This window comes from Somniosus microcephalus, chromosome 9 (assembly GCF_052327205.1).
Source record: "Somniosus microcephalus isolate GS21.2 chromosome 9, FLI_Smic_1.0, whole genome shotgun sequence".
Taxonomy (NCBI): Eukaryota; Metazoa; Chordata; class Chondrichthyes; order Squaliformes; family Somniosidae; genus Somniosus; species Somniosus microcephalus.
In genome coordinates this window covers 214,846,707-214,866,733 of record NC_140995.1, presented here as the reverse complement: position 1 = coordinate 214,866,733, position 20,027 = coordinate 214,846,707, and the positions used below count along the sequence as shown (strand labels likewise).

The 20,027-nt window shown below is 43.8% G+C and overlaps 1 protein-coding gene across 2 annotated transcripts in view; it reads right to left on the bottom strand.

Moving 5' to 3' along the window:
- The window catches only part of polr1b (RNA polymerase I subunit B), a 53,327-nt gene that overhangs the window by 11,188 nt on the left and 22,112 nt on the right, over window positions 1-20,027 (bottom strand). For both annotated transcript variants that reach the window (XM_085997884.1, XM_085997885.1), the window contains exons 7-10: window positions 18,358-18,529; window positions 5,572-5,743; window positions 2,378-2,659; window positions 281-414 (exon numbers count right to left, since the gene is read on the bottom strand). In XM_085997884.1, coding sequence (XP_085854010.1) covers window positions 281-414; window positions 2,378-2,659; window positions 5,572-5,743; window positions 18,358-18,529 — 760 coding nt within the window. The remainder of the gene's footprint in view (window positions 1-280; window positions 415-2,377; window positions 2,660-5,571; window positions 5,744-18,357; window positions 18,530-20,027) is intronic.

The window sequence follows — 20,027 nt, the reverse complement described above, 5'->3', positions numbered from 1 at the left end:
TCAAGGAGGACAGAACTCCTGACCTGTGGTTCCCTGGGACACTCAAACCCCCTAAACTCCTAAAGCCCCCTTATTTGAAAACGTACGACTAGAGAATGGAACTGGCAGCTGTGGGGAAAAGAAGAAAACAAATGCAAGTCTTGAATTGGGAAGGGGGGGGGGGGGGTGAGGGGACAGGAAAGAAAAAATTAATTCATTTCAAATGGAACCTTTCCCTCTGGTAACCCCAAAGTATGGACATGAAACCACATGAAAATAACAAAGTAAAACAGATACGTACTTTAAAGTTGCGCAGCGTATCAGCGACACTTGGTCCCATTTCTTTTTCTACCCATCCAACTACAGCACCATCCACGAGAACAGGGTAGCACTCAGAATACGGCTTGCTGGGTGTACCGTCCACCGGTGTAACACCTACAAAACACGTGGAACAGAAACAGTTCATAGCTAAGCTTCTATTGATAACAAAAAGATAAAACACACAGCACTACAGATCTACAGTAGCAGCATCGTTACTGAAACAACAGCATGTTCGCCTATCCTGAAATACTGCCGCTTCTTTGATCGCAGGTATGTGGGACAAACATCCCATCACACCACAGCATAATCATTCTTCTCCTTTACACGTGAAGACACTGGCAACTTGGCGACATGATAGGCCATAATGTGCCCAGGATCCAGCTCCTAATCCTAGGGCGTGCTTTGATATAGCAAGTGATTTTTTTTGCTCATTTCTCTGGACTTTCAGGACTTCCTATGCAAAACTCAAGCATTCCCACAGCAAACGGAAGCTATACATGGTTAAGTACAATGGTTCCGCCAGGTTTTCCATGGGATGTCACACCACGCCAAATCTGTGTCCTCTGGTTACCAACCCTTCTGTCACTGGAAGCAGTTTCGCCTTAATTACTCTATCAAAATGCTTCATGATTTTGAACACCTCTATCAAATCTCCCCTTAATCTTCTCTTCTCTGAGGAGAACAACCCCAGCTTCTCCACATAACTGAAGTCACGTCCCCGATACCATTCCAGCAAATCTCCTCTGCACCCTCTCCAAGGCCTTGACATCCTTCCTAAAGTGTGCTGCCCAGAATTGGTCACAATACTCCAGCTGGGGCCTAACCAGTGATTTATAAAGGTTTAACATAACTTTCTTGCTTTTGTACTCTATGCCTCTATTTCTAATCCCATATGCTTTTTTAACAGCCTTACAACTTGCCCTGCTAGCTTCATAGGTGTGTGTACATAAACCCCCGGGTCTCTCTGTTCCTGCACCCTCATTAAAATTGTACCATTTAGTTCATATCGCCTCTCCTCATTCTTCCTACTAAGTGAATCACTTCACACATCTCTGTGTTAAATTTCATCTGCCATGTGTCTGCCCATTTCACCAGTCTGTCTATGTCCTCCTGAAGTCTATTACTATCCTCCTCGTTTCTGAGTTTCATGTCATCTGCAAATTTTAAAATTATGCCCCCTATACCCAAGTCCAGGTCATTACTATATACCAAATGTAGCAGTGGTCCTAATATCGATGCCTGGGGAACACCACTGTATACTCCCTCCAGTCTGAAAAACAACTGTTCACCACTACTCTCTACTTTCTGCCCCTTAGCCAATTTCGTATCCACGCTGCCACTGCCCTTTAATCCCATGGGCTGCCCACTGAAATGCACTCATACAATGAGCACAGCCCATGCTCAGTGTACAAACAGCTGGTACAGTTGTCAGATATTCTTACATTCAGCGCACCGCTAATCTGCGAATGACTTGGGAGCACGTATCAACGTGCAGATCATGGCTGCATCAGGAGTCTCTCCAATACGTGTTTTAAAAAAAAATTAAGACACCGGGCAAGAAAACTTTAAATCTTCTCCCACTTTTGGACAGCTGCTAATAATGGATAATATCAGAGTGTGAGGGAGAGGGGGGGGGGGGAGTGTGAGGGAGGGGGGGGGGGGTGAGGGAGGGGGGGAGTGTGAGGGAGAGGGGGGGGGGGGGGGGGGAGTGTGAGGGAGCCAATAAAATCGATATACCTATCAATTCATTCCATGAAAGCGACGAGTTAAGATAGTAACTATAGGTTTTTATTGGCTAAATAACAGAGCCCACCCTCGTGGGTGATCGGTTCCAGCAAGGAAGAATACTAGCCAAGCAATTACCTTTATACCTGGGCAAGCAGGCGGAGCCATGGGCGGAGTCAGCTGAGGTATGCCTAGGTATAACAGCGCGCGAGGCAAGAGGTAACCTTGTGTAGGTGATAACAACAGTGTAACAATAACAGTGGTTTACCACAACAGCCATGTACAAACCAGTCTGATATAAGCAGCTTACTCTGCAATCGTCATATGTATGTATAGCTCCCTCATCACTTACCGAGTGCACAAAGCAGAGCTGGCAGAGCAACTGTACTTGATGTCTGGGTCACAATCTCACAAATGGCAGTCAAGTGATTCATCAGCCCACACGGCTCTCCATCCGGCGTGTGCACGGGGCACAGGAAGCCCCAGGACTCTGGCAGTAACTTGCGTACAGAGGTGGTTCTCATCTTAGCAAAAGCAGCCCCTCGGTGCACACAGCGAAAATGGGAGAGATAACGGATGAAATTCAGCTTGTCCGCCACAATGCACAAACCCGAATCCTGCAGCATTCCCAGACCTGGGACCAGCGAAGAGAAATACATTTAAAATTAACGCGTATGATTACCCGACTTCAAGATCATCACGAGACGCACAGCACATCTCCTCAGGTTTGTGTCTGCATTTCAACAAGAGACTTAGTCAGGCGTATTCTGTATATAATGCCTCATTTTTGTGAAGATTCATTAAAGAACACCCACAGGTTTGTTTTAGTTTGTTTATGTAAGCAGTTTTTTTGTTTTTTTTTAAACATTTTTGCAGCTCAGTGGTTCTGCAATGTATTTATTTGGAGTTAAAGACAAAATGTCCTCTTTAGGTATTTTCCTTCCCTTCGATCTACCTACACTTCAGTCTCCAAGAGGTGACCTACTTGCAGGTCTGCATCAATGACACTTATCCCAGGCCCTTAGCGCCTGAGAATAGCACGAGATCACGGGACAGCGATATATACAGGGCGCATCGTGTGGGTGAAATCAGCCAACAATCCTTTCTGCTGTAAGTAGACTATAATGATCAAGGATTATCTGTATCTAAACTGTATTTTCTTTTGAACTAGTATATTTATATTGTCAACTGTCCCATTTGTAATAATTCGTCAATGCTTGTGGATGGCCGAGAAATACAACGTTAATTATTTACTGCAGATTTAGTGTAAAAGATGTTTCAATTCTTACTGAAAAAAAATCCAATTTTCCTAGGGTGAAGCCCCTGAACATCTCCGACAAGGGAGACGTTAAATTCCCTCCCAAAAGAGGACTTGTTTTTGGACCCATGGTACAGCCTCTGGTCCCCCATATTTTTGTGACCTTGGTCTCGCACTGGAAATTTAGATTCAAATAAGCAGGTATGCGAGAATGACCCTCCCTTCTTGTGCTGAATCATACTGCGAGGCAGAAATTCCGATCCCTGTGGGTGAGTGCGCGCTGTGTACTCACCCGTAGGGACATCGGAAATGCCGGTTTCAGGCATGCACTGCGCATGCGCTGGAAACCAGCATTTCCGATCTGTCAAGAAAGCTCTTGACAGATCGGACGCCTGCCCTGGAGCAGGGCCTCTGAGGGTGGAGAGTTCCGTTTTTTGGAGACCCTCCACCCGCAGAAAACACTTACAAATCTTGCGCAAGGCCTGCTTTTACCAGGCTAAGAGTTGAAAGTAAAAATAAATAATTTTTACCACTGATTTATCATTTTAAAATACTTTAAAGAAAGGTAAGTTTATTTTTAGCCTTGTTAAATACTTTAATTATTTTTTACAAAAATTTAATTTTTGTTTAAAATAGTTAATTTAATGTAATTTATAGTCACTTTTAAAATGTGATTTTTTAAAAAATTATTTGAAGTTTTAGTTATGTTTTGGGGCTGATCTCTATTCATAGATTTGACGGGTCTTCCGGTCAAATCTATGAATGGAGATTCCCTGCTCTGGTTGGCTCCCCATGGCCCACGTGGTCGCAGGGACGCTGCGAACTACCTGCGCCCCTGGGATACGTGTGCCCTGCACACCGGCAGTTTGAAGAGGCACAGCAACGGAACTCTGTGCCTCCCGGGGGCCCTCCGGTCCAGGCGGAGATTTTTCCAAATCGCAGCTCTCCGCTCGCGGGAGGACTGCGAACTGAATTCCCTTGCCTCTGTTCAGCACATCCTACTGTGGTACAGCCCAGATTGGGAATAAAGCACCTTAATTTAAGGAAGCGAGGTTTTACATCCTAAAATCCACCACCACGTCACAGCACAGTGTGGCTCCGCTGGATCCCGATGCAGATCTGAATGTCTGAATCATTCAATGTTAATGAGCACAGCCAAGATACAAATGTTTCTCATACAAACTGGTTAACCAAAACCGGCTGGATCTCCCTGCATGTATAAATATCTAATTGTGATATAACCACTACATTATTGTATTCTATGTTACAGGACTAGTAATCCAGAGGCCTGGACAAATAATCCAGAGAAATGTGAGTTCCAATCCCACCGTGGCAGTTGGAATTTGAACCCAGTTTTTTTTTTAAATCTGGAAATAAAAATCTGGTAAAAGTACCACAAAGTCGTAAAAACCCAACTGGTTCACTAATGTCCTTTAGGGAGGGAAACCTGCCGTCTTTACTCAGCCTGGCCTGTACGTGACTCCAGTCCCACATCAATGCCCGTAAGGGCCGCGCAAGTTCCGGGTTTAGGCTCGACAGATTCTCCGTATCCTCGGGAAAAGGGCATCCACGGACGGAGACTTCTGCCCAGCGAATGCCCGTGAAATTCTTACGCCTGGTAAAAGCGCAAGGCCTGCTTTTACCAGCGTTGCGTTTTAAAAAACAGAAAAATAAAATTTTATCAGTAACTTATACTTAATTTATATATAATTAAAAACTTGTATCATTGAGGTATGGTAAGTTTTATTTTAGCCCCTTTAAAACATGTAAATTTATTTTTCAAAAAATGTAATTTTTGTTTTAAATATTTAATTAAATGTCATTTTAATTAATTTTAAATATGTGATTTAAAAAAAAAAAATTATTTGATGTCTAGCTGTATTCCCCATTCCTACTTATGGGGTTTCCGTACATGCGGAATCCCGATTAAGAATGAATGGGGAGCCCCTGCTTTCATTCGTTGGGCCAGCCCGCGTGATCCCAGGGGTGCTCGCGAACCGCCTGCGTCCCGGAATACATGGGCCTCTTCCCGCGGGTACCCGGAGAGGCCCAGGACCGCGAGTCTCCGTACCTCCAGGTACGCGGGCATTTTATTTGTGGGTCAGAGACATATCCCCGCGGGAAGCCTCCGACCAGGCCACTGGTGTTTTTTTTTTAAATTACACTTACTGACAGAAAACAAACAGATGTTTCCAGGTCAGATTTTCCAAAAGTAACTGTATTAAAACTGTCCATTTGCGAGCTGCTCCAAGCACGTGGAGATCTCGTTGTAAAAGCAGAATACTCACCCGATTTTGAGCGCAGGTTTCCTGTGGCCAAAAGATACTCAAATGGTCGCGATAGATCTGGCACTAAATTAAACACTTTCATCAGGTTTTCTGAATTAATCTGGATAGTTCCTTTTTGGCTCTTTTTGTCCAGTGCTAATTTTATGGCCTGTAACCAAAAGTCCATCTTCTCCTGTCAACAAGAATCAGGGGGAAAGAACACAGTAATTTTTTTTTTTAACCCCAAAAAAAACCAACTGGAATTTGTACCAACATGAACTTGAGTGATCAGTTAAAATTGTCCCACGCTGATTACATAAATGTGAATTTAGCTCAGTTGGTAGCACTGAATCGGAAGGTTGTCAATTCATAATCATAATCAACTTTATTGATGTTAAGGGCCAGGTTGTTCAAACCCCGTTCCAGGATTTTGAGCACCTAACCTAGGCTGATGCTTCAGTACAGCCCTGAGGGAGGTGCCATCTTTCAGAAGAGACATTAAACCTGTGTGACTGCTCAGACGGATGTAAAAGATTCTACGGCACTCTTTTTTTTTTTTGAAGAGCGGGGAAGATTTCTTGTCGTCCTGGCCAACGCTCTTCCCGTCAGCCAACGCGAACCAAACAGACTAACCGGTCATTTATCTCACTTGCTGTTTGTGGGACCTTGCTGTGCACAAATTGGCTGCCGCGTTTGCCTCAAATACAACAACAACTACTCCACCTCAAAAGTAATTCCGTGGCTTCAATTTGATGGTTGTGAAGCACTTTACAACATCCTGAAAACTTGGGAGAATGAAATATAAAAGCATGTTCTTCCTCACACATAAAGGGAACTTTGTTACTGTCCATTTGCTTGTAAATATTTTATCAAAAAGGAGGAATTCAACCTTTTCCCTTACAAAGGCCAAGCTTTCCCTTTTACACAAGCATTTTTAAAAATTATTTTCCTCTTCTCTGGCACAAGGTCACTGGATAACGGTCAGGAATTGGGAGCTGACAATTCCCTTCCAAACCCTGGCAATTGCGCCTCTAGCCAAAAGCAAAATACTGCAGCAACTTTGAAAACCAGACATGGTGAGTTAACCTTCCCAGAAAGTACTGTACACAAGCAAAGCAATGGAATCCCCTATGATTCTGAAGAAATGTAATATTTAAAGCAATAATTTGAGATTTATAGCACTGGGCAGAGAATTTTGCTAAGCACGCTATTGAAATTTACATTTTTCCCTCCAACAGAACAGAATTCCAACTCACAATCCAAGCTTAATATTGCTCACTTATATTTGATATAACTTGTACTTAATGTAATGTATAACCTGGGGGGAAATTGCACAGTCTATCCAAATGTACATCCACTCAGCACTTTCTGTAATTCTATGTTAACAAGCAACCAGTCAAATATTGCAGTAATTCTCCTTTCCTGTATCTCTAACTAAACTCTACTAAACACTTGAACTGATTTGTCTAAAAACAAAAATGAAGACCTAAACTTACTGTAAATCAAAATTAAATATATAATAAATTTTATATATGTTATGGCGTCTTAATAGGATTTTCCTGTTATAAAGCTACCCGTCGCACAGCCACACCCGCAGCTGCACATTTCTACCGCTAGATAGAGCTTCCATAGCTTCAGAAACTGCAAGTCCCCGTGGCCACACCGCCAGTGAAACTAATGCACTCAGAGGGGAATTCACTTTGTCCTGACTTTCCATAGGCTACATCACAGTTAGATCCACTAGTATGGTATATACATGAACTTGGGACAATAGGTTCTGTAGTGGGCTAGATAAGAACATAAGAAATAGGAGCAGGAGTTGGCCATTTGGCCCTTCAAGCCTGCTCCGCCATTCAATAAGATCATGGTTGATCTTCTACCTCATCTCCACTTTCCTGCACTATCCCCATATCCCTCGATTCCCTTAATATTCAAAAACCTATCGATCTCTGTCTTGAATATACTCAACGACTGATCCTTCACAGCCTTCTGGGGTAGAGAATTCCAAAGATTCACCGCCCTCTGAGTGAAGAAATTTCTCCTCATCTCAGTCCGAAATGTCCTACCCCGTATCCTGAGACTGTGACCCCTCGTTCTAGACCCCCCCCAGCCAGGGAAAACATCCTTCCTGCATCCAGTCTGTCTAGATCTACCCTGTCAAGTCCTGTAAGAATTTTGTATGTTTCAATGAGATCACCTCTCATTCCTCTAAACTCTAGAGAATATAGGCCTATATAGGTATAGATACTGTCCCCACCTCTGGGACATAGTTTAAAAATAAGTTCAGGGTGAAAATCTCCCCTGTCTGAGATTGTTAGCCTCCTTTAGACAGTCTCAATCCAGTTCCTAGCAAGCCCACAGCTCAAAATTGCTCCAAACTTGGGATTTTAAAAAAAAGGCAAATTGTCCAGTACAGAACATTCTTCTGTTTTCTCTCTGCATAATGGATACCTGACCTGGGAGAGTCCTTGATGCTGAAGGCGCTCCATTCCCCAGCACTAACTTCCCTCATCTTGATCAGCTCTCAAATTGGGGGGGAAAAACACATTTTAAGTACATCAGTGAACTGGCACAGCCTGCACCGGATTTCCAAACGATGTTAAGTTCAAACCGCACTCTAGGCTGGCCAGACCTACCCTACAGAAGTGTAACTCTCCTGTTGCCATCATGGAGGCAATATTGCAGCGGACATAGGAAAAATCTGTGGCTCGCCCAACTGAAGAAGGAAACTAGACACAGTGGGACAGCAGTGTAGGGTGCAAAAAGAAGAAAAACAAAGAATTATTAAACGGTGTCGTCATTCGGATTTGAGTTAAAGTGGCCATGAGCAAATTTGGCTAGGGTAAATAAAATCAGAGCGTTAAATGCGTGGCTCAAAGACTGGTGTGGGAGAAATGGGTTTTGCTTCTTGGGACACTGGCACCAGTACTGGGACAGGAGAGAGCTGTTCCGTTGGGACGGACTTCACTTGGCTAGTGCTGGGACTAGAATCCCGGCGAATTGAATAACTAGGGCTGTAGAGAGGGCTTTAAACTAATTAGTGGGGGGGGGGGGGGGGGGGAGGTTTCAAGAGAGCGAAAAATAAAAATGACAGCGGAGAAGGCAATAGAGCAAAGTAGCAGTGGGGAAATTAAAAACCGGAGCGTGTCAGGAAGGGACAGAATATATAAAGATAAAGGTAAAGTAGTAAAGGGGGTAAAAGCAGGAATAAATTGTCACAAAACATATTTAAAAGTTCTTTATCTGAATGCACGCAGCATTCGTAACAAAATAGACGAGTTGACGGTACAAATAACTACACATGGGTATGATCTGGTGGCCATACAGAAACATGGCTGCGAGGTGACCATGACTGGGAACTAAACATCCAGGGGTATTTGACTATTAGGAAGGACAGACAGGAAGGAAAGGGAGGTGGGGTGGCTATGTTAATAAAGGATGGAATCACTGCAATAGTGAGAAATGATATTGGGTCAAAGGATCAGGATAGTGAAACAGTTTGGGTGGAGATAAGGAATAATAAGGGGAAAAAGTCACTAGTGGGCGTAGTCTATAGGCCTCCTAACAGTTGCAACTCTATTGGTCGGAGTATAAATCAGGAAATAATTGGGGCTTGTAATAAGGGAACAGCTATAATCAATGGGAGATTTTAACTTTCATATTGACTGGACAAATCAAATTGGGCAGGACAGCCTTGAGGAAGAGTTCATAGAGTGCATTAGGGATGGGTTCCTTGAGCAGTATGTAACTGAACCAACCAGGGGGCAGGCAATCTTAGATCTGGTCCTGTGTAATGAGACAGGATTAATAAAAAATGTCCTAGTAAAGGATCCCTTTGGTATGAGTGACCATAACATGGTTGAATTCCAAATTCAGTTGGAGGGTGAGAGAGTTGGATCTCAAACCAGCATACTAAGCTTAAATAAAGGAGACTATGAAGGTATGAGAGCAGAGTTGACTAAAGTGGACTGGGAAAATAGATTAAGGTGTAAGACGGTACAGGAGCAGTGGTGTACATTCAAGGAGATATTTCACAACTTTCAAGAAAAATATATTCCACTGAGGAAAAAGGGGCGTAAAAGAAAAGACAGCCATCCGTGGCTAAGTAAAGTAATAAAGGATAGTATCCGACTGAAAACAAGGGCATATAAAGTAGCCAAATCTAGTGGGAGGATAGAAGATTGGGAAGTATTTAAAAGCCAGCAAAGAATAACTAAAAGATTAATTAAGAAAGGGAAGATAGATTATGAAAGTAAACTAGCAAAAAATATAAAAACAGATAGCAAGAGTTTCTACAGTTATATAAAAAGAAAAAGGGTGGCGAAAGTGAGTGTTGGTCCCTTAGAGGACGAGACCGGGAAATTAGTAGTGGGGAATATGGAGATGGCAAATACGCTGAACAAATATTTTGTATCAGTCTTTACAGTAGAGGACACTAAAAATATCCCAACACTGGACAAACAGGGGGCTATGGGGGGGGAGGAGCTAAACACGATTAAAATCACTAAGGAGATGGTGCTCGGTAAGATAATGGGACTTAAGGCGGATAAATCCCCTGGACCTGATGGCTTACATCCTAGGGTCTTGAGAGAAGTAGCGGTAGGGATTGCGGATGCATTGGTGGTAATTTTCCAAAACTCCCTGGATTCAGGAAAGGTCTCAGCAGATTGGAAAACTGCTAATGTAACGGCCTTATTTAAAAAGGGAGGTAGACAAAAGGCTGGAAACTATAGACCAGTTAGCCTAACATCTGTGGTTGGTAAAATGTTGGAGTCCATTACTAAGGAAGCAGTAACAGGACATTTGGATAAGCATAATTTAATCGGACAGAGTCAGCATGGTTTTATGAAGGGGAAGTCATGTTTGACAAATTTGCTCGAATTCTTTGAGGATGTAACATACAGGGTGGATAAATGGGAACCAGTGGATGTGGTGTATTTGGACTTCCAAAAGGCATTTGACAAGGTGCCACACAAAAGATTACTGCACAAGAAAAAATCACAGGATTGGGGGTAATATACTGGCATGGGTGGAAGATTGGCTATCTAACAGAAAACAGAGAGTGGGGATAAATGGTTCATTCTCGGGTTGGCAATCAGTAACTAGTGGTGTTCCGCAGGGATCAGTGCTGGGACCCCAACTCTTTACAATCTATATTAACGATTTGGAGGAGGGGACCAAGTGCAACGTATCCAAGTTTGCCGACGATACAAAGATGGGAGGGAAAGCAGTGAGTGAGGAGGACATAAAAAACCTGCAAAAGGACAGACAGGCTAAGTGAGTGGGCAGAAATTTGGCAGATGGAATATAATGTTGGAAAGTGTAAGGTTATGCACTTTGGCAGAAAAAATCAAAGAGCAAGTTATTATCTAAATGGAAAGAAACTGCAAAGTGCTACAGTACAAAGGGATCTGGGGGTCCTGGTGCATGAAACACAGAAGGTTAGTATGCAGGTACAGCAGGTGATCAGGAAGGCCAATGGAATCTTGGCTTTTATTGCAAGGGGGATGGAGTATAACAGCAGGGAAGTCTTGCTTCAGTTATACAGGGTACTGGTGAGGCCACACCTGGAATACTGCATACAGTTTTGGTTTCCATATTTAAGAAAAGATATACTTGCTTTCGAGGCAGTTCAGAGAAGGTTCACTCGGTTGATTCCGGAGATGAGGGGGTTGACTTATGAGGAAAGGTTGAGTACGTTGGGCCTCTACTCATTGGAATTCAGAAGAATTAGAGGCGATCTTATCGAAACATATAAGATTGTGAGTGGGCTTGATCGGGTGGATGCGGGGAGGATGTTTCCACTGATGGGTTAGACTAGAACTAGGGAGCATAATCTTAGAATAAGGGGCTGCCGTTTCAATACTGAGATGAGGAGAAACTTCTTCGTTCAGAGGGTAGTAAATCTATGGAATTTGCTACCTCAGAGAGCTGTGGAAGCTGCGACATTAAATAAATTTAAAACGGAGATAGAGTTTCCTAGCTGATAAAGGAATTAAGGGTTATGGGGAGCGGGCAGTGATGTGGACGTGAATCTAGGTTCGGATCAGCCATGATCCTATTGAATGGCGGAGCAGGCCCGAGGGGCCGTATGGCCTACTCCTGCTCCTACTTCTTATGTTCTTATGAAACGTTAATACTATGCCCAATTAAATTGTGGAAAAAAAGTGATTCTGCTAGAGCCCCATCAAACTTGGATGTCTAGTACTATACACAATATCAGGGTTAAGTACTGGTGTTATACATCCATTACAAGTGACAGCAATCCGGGGTGATGGATTAAGAACATAAAATATGAAGCACAATATTGGGCACAATATTAAAACACATCGACTTAAGTGACATTTTCCCCGCGGTGCTGAGTATATGATAGCAGTGTTACGGGAAAGCACTCTAATGGGAAACAACTTTGAGTTATTAAAAGTTCCACGTTAAGTTGCCTGCAGCCTACTTTGTAAAGTAATCCAAAAAAAATAAGTCAATCCCAGTCTCAGTATGAGCCAGATATTGGTACTCTTGAGCAGCTAACATCACAACTTCCCTCGACAGGACACGTGCTAACCAGTAGAATACTGAAAAGGTTTTAACTCTTAAGTTAATTTCCATGACTTTATCAGCAGTATCAGTTTGGCCCAGTGCAGTACTGAGAAAGTGTTGGATCATTAGAAGTGGCTCGTCCTTTGGATGAGGCGTGAAGCTGAGGCCCCATCTGCCTATACCAGTGGCTCAACCGGACAGTACAAAATCCCATGGCACTATTCAGGGAATTTACCTGGTAACCGAGCCAAAATTCCTCCCTCAACCAAAAACAAATTAACATGCCATTCATCTTGGGCTGTTTGTGGGATATGGCTGTGCAGAAAATGGCTGCCACGTTTGCCTACATAACAAGAGGTTGCATTTCAAAGTGTAGTGCTTTGGGATGTTTCTGGAAGATGCGAGGTCATTGTATATAAATTAATTAATGTCTTTCTTTTGTCTTTTTAATAAACCACTAGAGGGCACTACAAACTAAAGCTCATTATGTATGGTGCAGTTGTAAGACGTGAAAAGCACTTTAAAATTTAACATGAAATGACCTCCATCTGCCACTGAATTAACTCATTATATACTAAAAAAAAAAGCATTAGTTCATAATATTTAAATCTACCAGGCAAGTGTGATGTGCACAACTGAACAGTAACCAAGCTTGCTTCAACAGCACCTCCCCATTTCTGGGATCTCTACCACCGAGAAATACAAGAGCACTAAGATCACGGGAACACCATCACCTCCGAGTCACGGGCCATCCTGGCTTGGATATGTGTCGCCACTCCTTCATGATCACCGGATTAAGATCCTGGAATTCCCTAGCTAATACCATCACGGATTCAAGAAGATTCACCGCCGTCAGCCTCTCGGGGGGGGCGGGGGGGGGGGGGGACTCGGGATGGGCACATCCTCAGAACAAATAAAATGCAAATTTAAAAAAAACATAGAAGCTGCCAGTGGGGCCCTTTTATTTTCTATTTAAAAATTGTTATTGTCAAAAATTGCTATTGGAGCTCTGGTGAGGCTGACAGCTGCCTGTAGTTATATTCTGTATGTGTAAATTGATAAAAAGATCATTCTCAGACACAGTTGACAAAAGTTTCACACTTTATCCCCCTCCTCACTCAAAAAATGTTAATTAAAAATCATTTTGCAATTATTGCAAAAGCAAAATCAGGAAGAAAGGTTTTTAGTTATATTATAGTAGTATGGGTTTTGCAAATATAATCTACATATGGATGTTGTAGTGTATGTACCTTTAAGAGAGAACTACTTTTACAGCTCCTGTATACTGTAGTACCGGCAGTGACCACACCTGTATATAAGCCTTGAGCATGCCTCTGTACCCCCAGTCTTGAGACTACCCTACTCCAGTAAATACCTGTTGATTGTTAAGTTACAGCATCCGTGTGGTTATTGAAAAACATCATACTCTCAGAAGCACGGATCTAACAGTGGCGACGAGTGTCGATTCGAATCTACCTGCAACTCTGCATTTCCCTTCGAGGATTCGCTCCGGGAGGGCGGTGGAAGAAAGTCGAGGCCAGGAGCACGGGCGTCGACCACGAGCAACCGCCCAGTCGTCCGGCAGAGAGTGAACATCGCAGGGGAGGCTGTGGAGAGCCAGGCTTGGTTCCCCAGCCACGACGATCAGCAACAGACTGACGACAGGTACAGCGCAGACCCTTCCCGGACAGCGGCGGCTGGAGCCGACTGACGGCGGAGAAAAAGCCAAGCAACGTCGACGGGGTAAGACAGAGGGTGAAGCGCACAGGCGCAGCCGGGGGTTGAAAACTGAGCGGCGTCGATGAAAAACAAAACGGAGAGAGGGTAAAGCAGCAGCCGGGTTCAGGACCGAGCGGCGGAAATGGGAAAGGCGCACAGAAAAAAAAACGCGCAGAGCACAAGGGCTGAACAGTGTCTGTGGGGAGAAGAAGGGAGAGCGCGGGAGACGCCATTGAGCCACGGAGAAGGAAGAGCGCGGGAAATGCCATTTTTGACAGTTAAATCACACCCAGGGATGTCGAAGAGTGGCAGTATCTCTACGTTCGACAATGAAGTCGAAGATTGGGCGACATATGTGGAACATATTGAGGTGTACTGCAGGGCGAATGAAGTGCCAGATGCTAGGAAAGCACTGGTTTTGTTAAATTCCATGGGTGCAAAAACTTATGGGTTACTGCGAAACCTAATAACCCCAGAGAAGCCTGTGAACAAGAATTTTGAAAGCATAGTAGAAATCCTACAGGACCACTTAAACCCCACACCGCTGCTGATAGCAGAATGATTTAAGTTCCATAAAAGGAACCAACACAAAGACGAAAGCAATGCTGAGTACTTAACGGAACTGCGCAAGCTATCGAAACACTGCCAGTTTGGAGTGGGACTAGCAGATACGTTAAGGGACAAGTTTGTGTGTGGGCTGCAAAGTGAAGGAACCCAGAAACGGCTTCTATCAGAAAAGGATCTTACGCTGGACAAGGCTTTCAGTATGGCAGTATCACACGAAGCAGCCGCAAGGGGCGCTGCAGAGATACAACGGAGACCGCAAGAATATGGCACCAATGAAATGTCCTATGGAACAGGGAAGTATTATCGCTGTGGCAGAACAACACACGACCAGAAGGATTGTTGGTTCAAGGACCAAGTGTGCAGACAGTGTGGAAAAGCAGGACACATAGCAAGAGTCTGCAGGTCTGGGAAGAAAACCAACAGCAAGAAATCTCCACAGGAGAAGTACAAAAAGGTACACAAGGTGATGGACAGTAGTTCAAACGAACAGAAAAGTGACACAGACTCCGGAAGCAAGGAGCTGAGTTGTCTGAAACTACATAAGGTAACCAAAATGGAGGATCACCAGACTATCTGGGTTACACTCAAGATAGACGGAGTCCAAGTGAAAATGGAATTGGACACAGGATCAGCCCAACAGTCATAAACCAAAGGGACTACAAGCGGCTATTTTCACATATACCCTTGAAAGCTACAGAGATTGTCTTGAAGACGTACACGGGGCAAAAAGTCTACCCCAAAGGAAAAATAAGGGTGAAAGTGATATACAAAGGCCAGGAAATACCTAAAATGGACATATATGTATTGCCAGATGGAGGACCACCACTGCTAGGACATGAATGGATCCGGAAGATACAATTAGATTGGCATTCCATATAGGCACTGAAGGTTGAGGCCAAAAAGGATGACAACGTCACACCTGGACGACTGTCAAAAATGCTAACTGACGCAAAAGAAGTGTTCCAGGAGGGACTCGGAACACTAAAAGGCATAACAGCAACGATTAAAATAGAGGAAAATGCAAGCCCAAAGTTTCTTAAGGCCAGACCAGTGCCTTATGCGATCAGACCAGCCGTCGAAGCAGAGCTGGAAGGGTTGGAACGTTCAGGAGTACTGTCCAAAGTAGACTGGAGCGAGTGGGCTGCACCCATCATTCCTGTAATGAAGAGGTCGTTGAGTAATACGCCTGGGGAAACAAAGAAGGTCCGCATCTGTGGGGATTTTAAGGTGACAGTGAACCCAGTCCTTCACACGGTACAATATCCGCTTCCACGAATTGAGGATATTTTCGCCTCGCTATCTGGAGGTAAACACTTCACCAAAACTGATCTAGCCCAGGCGTACTTGCAAATGGAGGTAGAAGAAGCCTCGAAACAATACCTTACGATCAACACGCATAAAGGTCTCTATCAATACAACCGGCTGGTGTTCGGGGTAGCATCGGCTCCGGCTATTTGGCAAAGGGCGATGGATCAAGTCCTGCAAGGGATTCCAGGGACCCAGTGTTATTTGGACGACATCCTGGTCACGGGCGAAAATGACAGTGATCACCTCGCCAACTTAGAGAAGGTGCTCACCAGATTAAAGGAATATGGGCTACGAGCTAATCGCCACAAGTGCGAGTTTTTCCAGAAGCAGATCTCGTATTGTGGCCATGTCATCGATGAAGAGGGGTTACATAAGTCCCCTGAAAAGATTGAGGCAGTAGTCAAGGCTCCAGCACCGGAAAATGTGTCACAACTGAGGTCGTTCCTCGGGCTGGTAAACTACTACCATAAGTTCTTACCAAATTTGTCCATGGTATTACACCCACTGAACACCCTACTGCAAACAGGGGTACCATGGAAGTGGAATGACGAACGTAGACGAGCTTTCCAGAAGTGTAAAGAATTGATCACATCAAAAGAGGTGTTGGCCCATTTCAACCCAGCACTACCAATTCGTTTGGCATGTGATGCATCACCCTATGGTATTGGAGCGGTGCTGTCGCACAAATTCCCAGACGGGTTGGAGAGGCCAGTAGCCTTTGCGTCTCGGTCACTAACCTCAGCCGAGCGCAACTACGCCCAGATTGACAGGGAGGCCCCCAGCCTAGTATGGGGAGTAAAAAAATTCAACCACTATCTGCATGGGCAGAAGTTCACCTTGCTGACTGACCACCAACCACTTGTCTCCATCTTTAATCCCAAGAAGGGCGTTCCAGTGATGACTGCACAACAGTTACAAAGATGGTCCCTGTTTCTAGGGGCGAATCAATATGAAATAGAATATAAAGGCACGAAACAGCATGGAAACGCTGATGGGCTATCGCGCCTGCCACTGCCTACTGTGGAGGAAGCACCAGCAGTGGACCCTATCGAGATATTTTATTCGTCAATAATTGAACGATTGCCAGTAACGAACGCGGATATAGAGAAGGAGACCCGCAATGATCCGACGCTGTCTCGGGTATATGATTTGACGGTGAGGGGATGGCCAACACATGGCGACTCACTGTTGCCAGCATTCTCATCCAGAAGAGAACAGCTGTCAGTATGCCAGGGGACAGTGATGTGTGGATCCAGAGTGGTGATTCCACCCAAGTTAAGGGAGAGAGTGCTAAATGAGCTTCATGAAGGTCATCTGGGGGGAGTGAAAATGAAAAGCCTTGCTAGGGCTTATGTGTGGTGGCCGGGAATCGATCAACAAATCGAAGACCTAACCAAGAGCTGCTCAGGATGCCAGAAGGTCCAAAATGCACCACCACATGCCCCTCTACACCCATGGCAACGGGTGCATATTGATTTCGCTGGTCCATTCATGGACTCAATGTTCTTAATAGCAGTGGATGCTCATTCGAAATGGCCTGAGGTGATAAAAATGTCCTCAACCACTACAGAGAAAACGATTGCAGTCCTACGGACCATATTTGCCAGGAACGGCTTGCCAGAGCAGATTTGTTCTGATAATGGACCACAGTTTGTGTCCGAAGAGTTTCGAAAGTTTATGAGAAGGAATGGGGTAAGGCATTACACATCCGCCCCGTATCATCCAGCCACAAATGGATTGGCTGAGAGGTTCGTACAAACCTTTAAGAAGGCGATAAAGGCCATGTGCGACGATGAAATTCCACTACAGCATAAGGTGGACAATTTCTTATTAGCCTACCGAAACGCGACACATGCAGTTACCAACCAGACCCTGGCCATGATGTTCTTTAACCGAAGGTTGAGATCTCGTCTGGACTTGCTCAGACCAAATGTGCGAAGAAATGTTGAGGATAAACAATTCCAGCACATCAATGAGAAGCCGACAAGAAGCTTCAACGTAAGACAACCAGTCTTGGCCCGTGACTACCGAACAGAGAAATGGCAACCCGGAACGATATGCACAAGGCAGGGGCCATTAATGTACACAGTGGATGTCGGGGAGAACATTGTGAGACGCCACGTCGATCAGATCTTAGCGTCACAGGAACGAGTCAACCCCATGTCTCGCGTACCTGGGGATGAACCCGAAATACCGGTAGCATCTACCTCCGAACCAGTAGCAGTGGAAACCGATGAACTAACCGACAAAAAGGGGCCAGAATCGCCTCCGCACCAAGAACAAGAACCTCAGGAAAGAATCAGGAAGCCGCCCCAAAGACTGAATCTATAAATGGACTATTGTTGTTTAATGTACATGTTAAAGTGTTAATTGTTATTTGAATATTATGGGTATTGCTAATCTAAAAGGGGAGGAATTGTAGTGTATGTACCTTTAAGAGAGAACTACTTTTACAGCTCCTGTATACTGTAGTACCGGCAGTGACCACACCTGTATATAAGCCTTGCGCATGCCTCTGTACCCCCAGTCTTGAGACTACCCTACTCCAGTAAATACCTGTTGATTGTTAAGTTATAGCATCCGTGTGGTTACTGAAAAACATCATACTCTCAGAATCACGGATCTAACAGATGTATGAATACCAGTCCATTCCTAGTTATTATGCAGCAGACTAACCTTCAAAAACATCAAATAGAGCTGTCCGGGGGCCAACACTTCATGATTTACCAAGCTATCTGGATTCTCTTCCTGACATTCATCCTTGGCAAATGCAAACAGCTTCCGGGTCATCAAGCAGAGCAAGTAAAACTTCTCCACATTGGATTTTAGATGTATGCACAGACACTGACTGCAGATGAAGAAAAAGAGAGAGCACAATCTTATCTTCCAAATATTAACCGTAGCAAAGGCACACCAATAAAATCATTAGCTGGGCATCAGAGTAACAGTATTGTCGACCAATTCTTAACATGATGGTCTTTGAAGTGAATGGACAAATTTAGTAGAGGGGTTCCTTTACATATTAGCACATAGTACTTGGCATTGTTTAAAAATTAAAATGTTTAGGGACTGGGTAGTACAATGGATTGGAACGCTAGCCTTTGACCTTTGAGCCCTGGGTTCAAATATAACGGAGTTGATGGGCTGAATGTTTCCTCTCCCACAAGATCTTAATGAATTTCCGTTTATTTACACCAAATATTGAGTTGTCAAAGGGGTTCATCCTTTATGCGGAATAAGAGGCTTCTCAAACGGTCAGGTAAGCAAACCAATTGGCAAATTACTGTTACAACTAAAATGTCTTCTCGTTTCCACTGGCTGTAAATATCCTAAGCACATAATCTAAGATAACACTTCAGTGCAGCACTAAGATGTTAAACCGTGGCCCCATCTGCCTGTTCCATTGGTTCAGGGGGGATGTTAAAGATCCCATGCAGTTGTCAAAGAAGAATGACAGCTAACCTGCCAACATTCCTCCCTCAACCAACACAACCTAAAAAAACAGCCTGACTGGTCATTCATTGGGACATTACTGTGCATAAAATGGCTGTTATATTCACATGCATAACAGTGGCTGTTAATTGTACAATATTGACTTGCATGTGAAGTGTTTTCAGATACTTTGGAGAGACGATAAGGCGCTATATAAATGCAAGAACTTACTTTCTTCCTTCTTAGCTGAGGATTCTCAACCCAATTCCAAATTTTAGACATCACAAAACTACTTCCGACGAAGTCACTGAAGAAACATTTTTTAATACAAAAAACTACAATCTATAAAAAAATGACGAATGAATTTCCCATCCTGCCAAATTATATAAAGTTTAGATATTTTCTTTTTGACAAACTTTGAAACCTGCAGCTAGCTGTCCCGTGAAACACTATTTGACTCAACGGGCTGTGGTCATGTAATTCAGCGTAATTCTTCCCCAGCTGAGACAAGACAACAGGAATTCTGATTCCCCCTTTGCAATAAGAGAAATTAACAGCTAAGATGAATTCTAATATTAAATTACCAATAAGGAATTTTTTTCCACGTTAAAGGTATTTTGAGACGTATAATGGACTTGTTCTTGGTTACACACAATGTTATTGGAAAAGTAGACAGCTGGGTGGATACCTAAATCTTTTCCAATCACCGTATACCTCTGGCAGAAATAACATGCTTTTTCCCCCTCAGATTTCAGAGGTGGATATGGAGATTGTAGATCTACCAAGAGTGGATGTAGCACAGTTGGTGAGGGATATTATTCAAGTAGAGATGATACTAAAGAAGTCACTCAATCTTAAGACAGACAAATCCACTTCATCTTACTAATTTTCCAAAATGCTCTGTAATGGAAAAT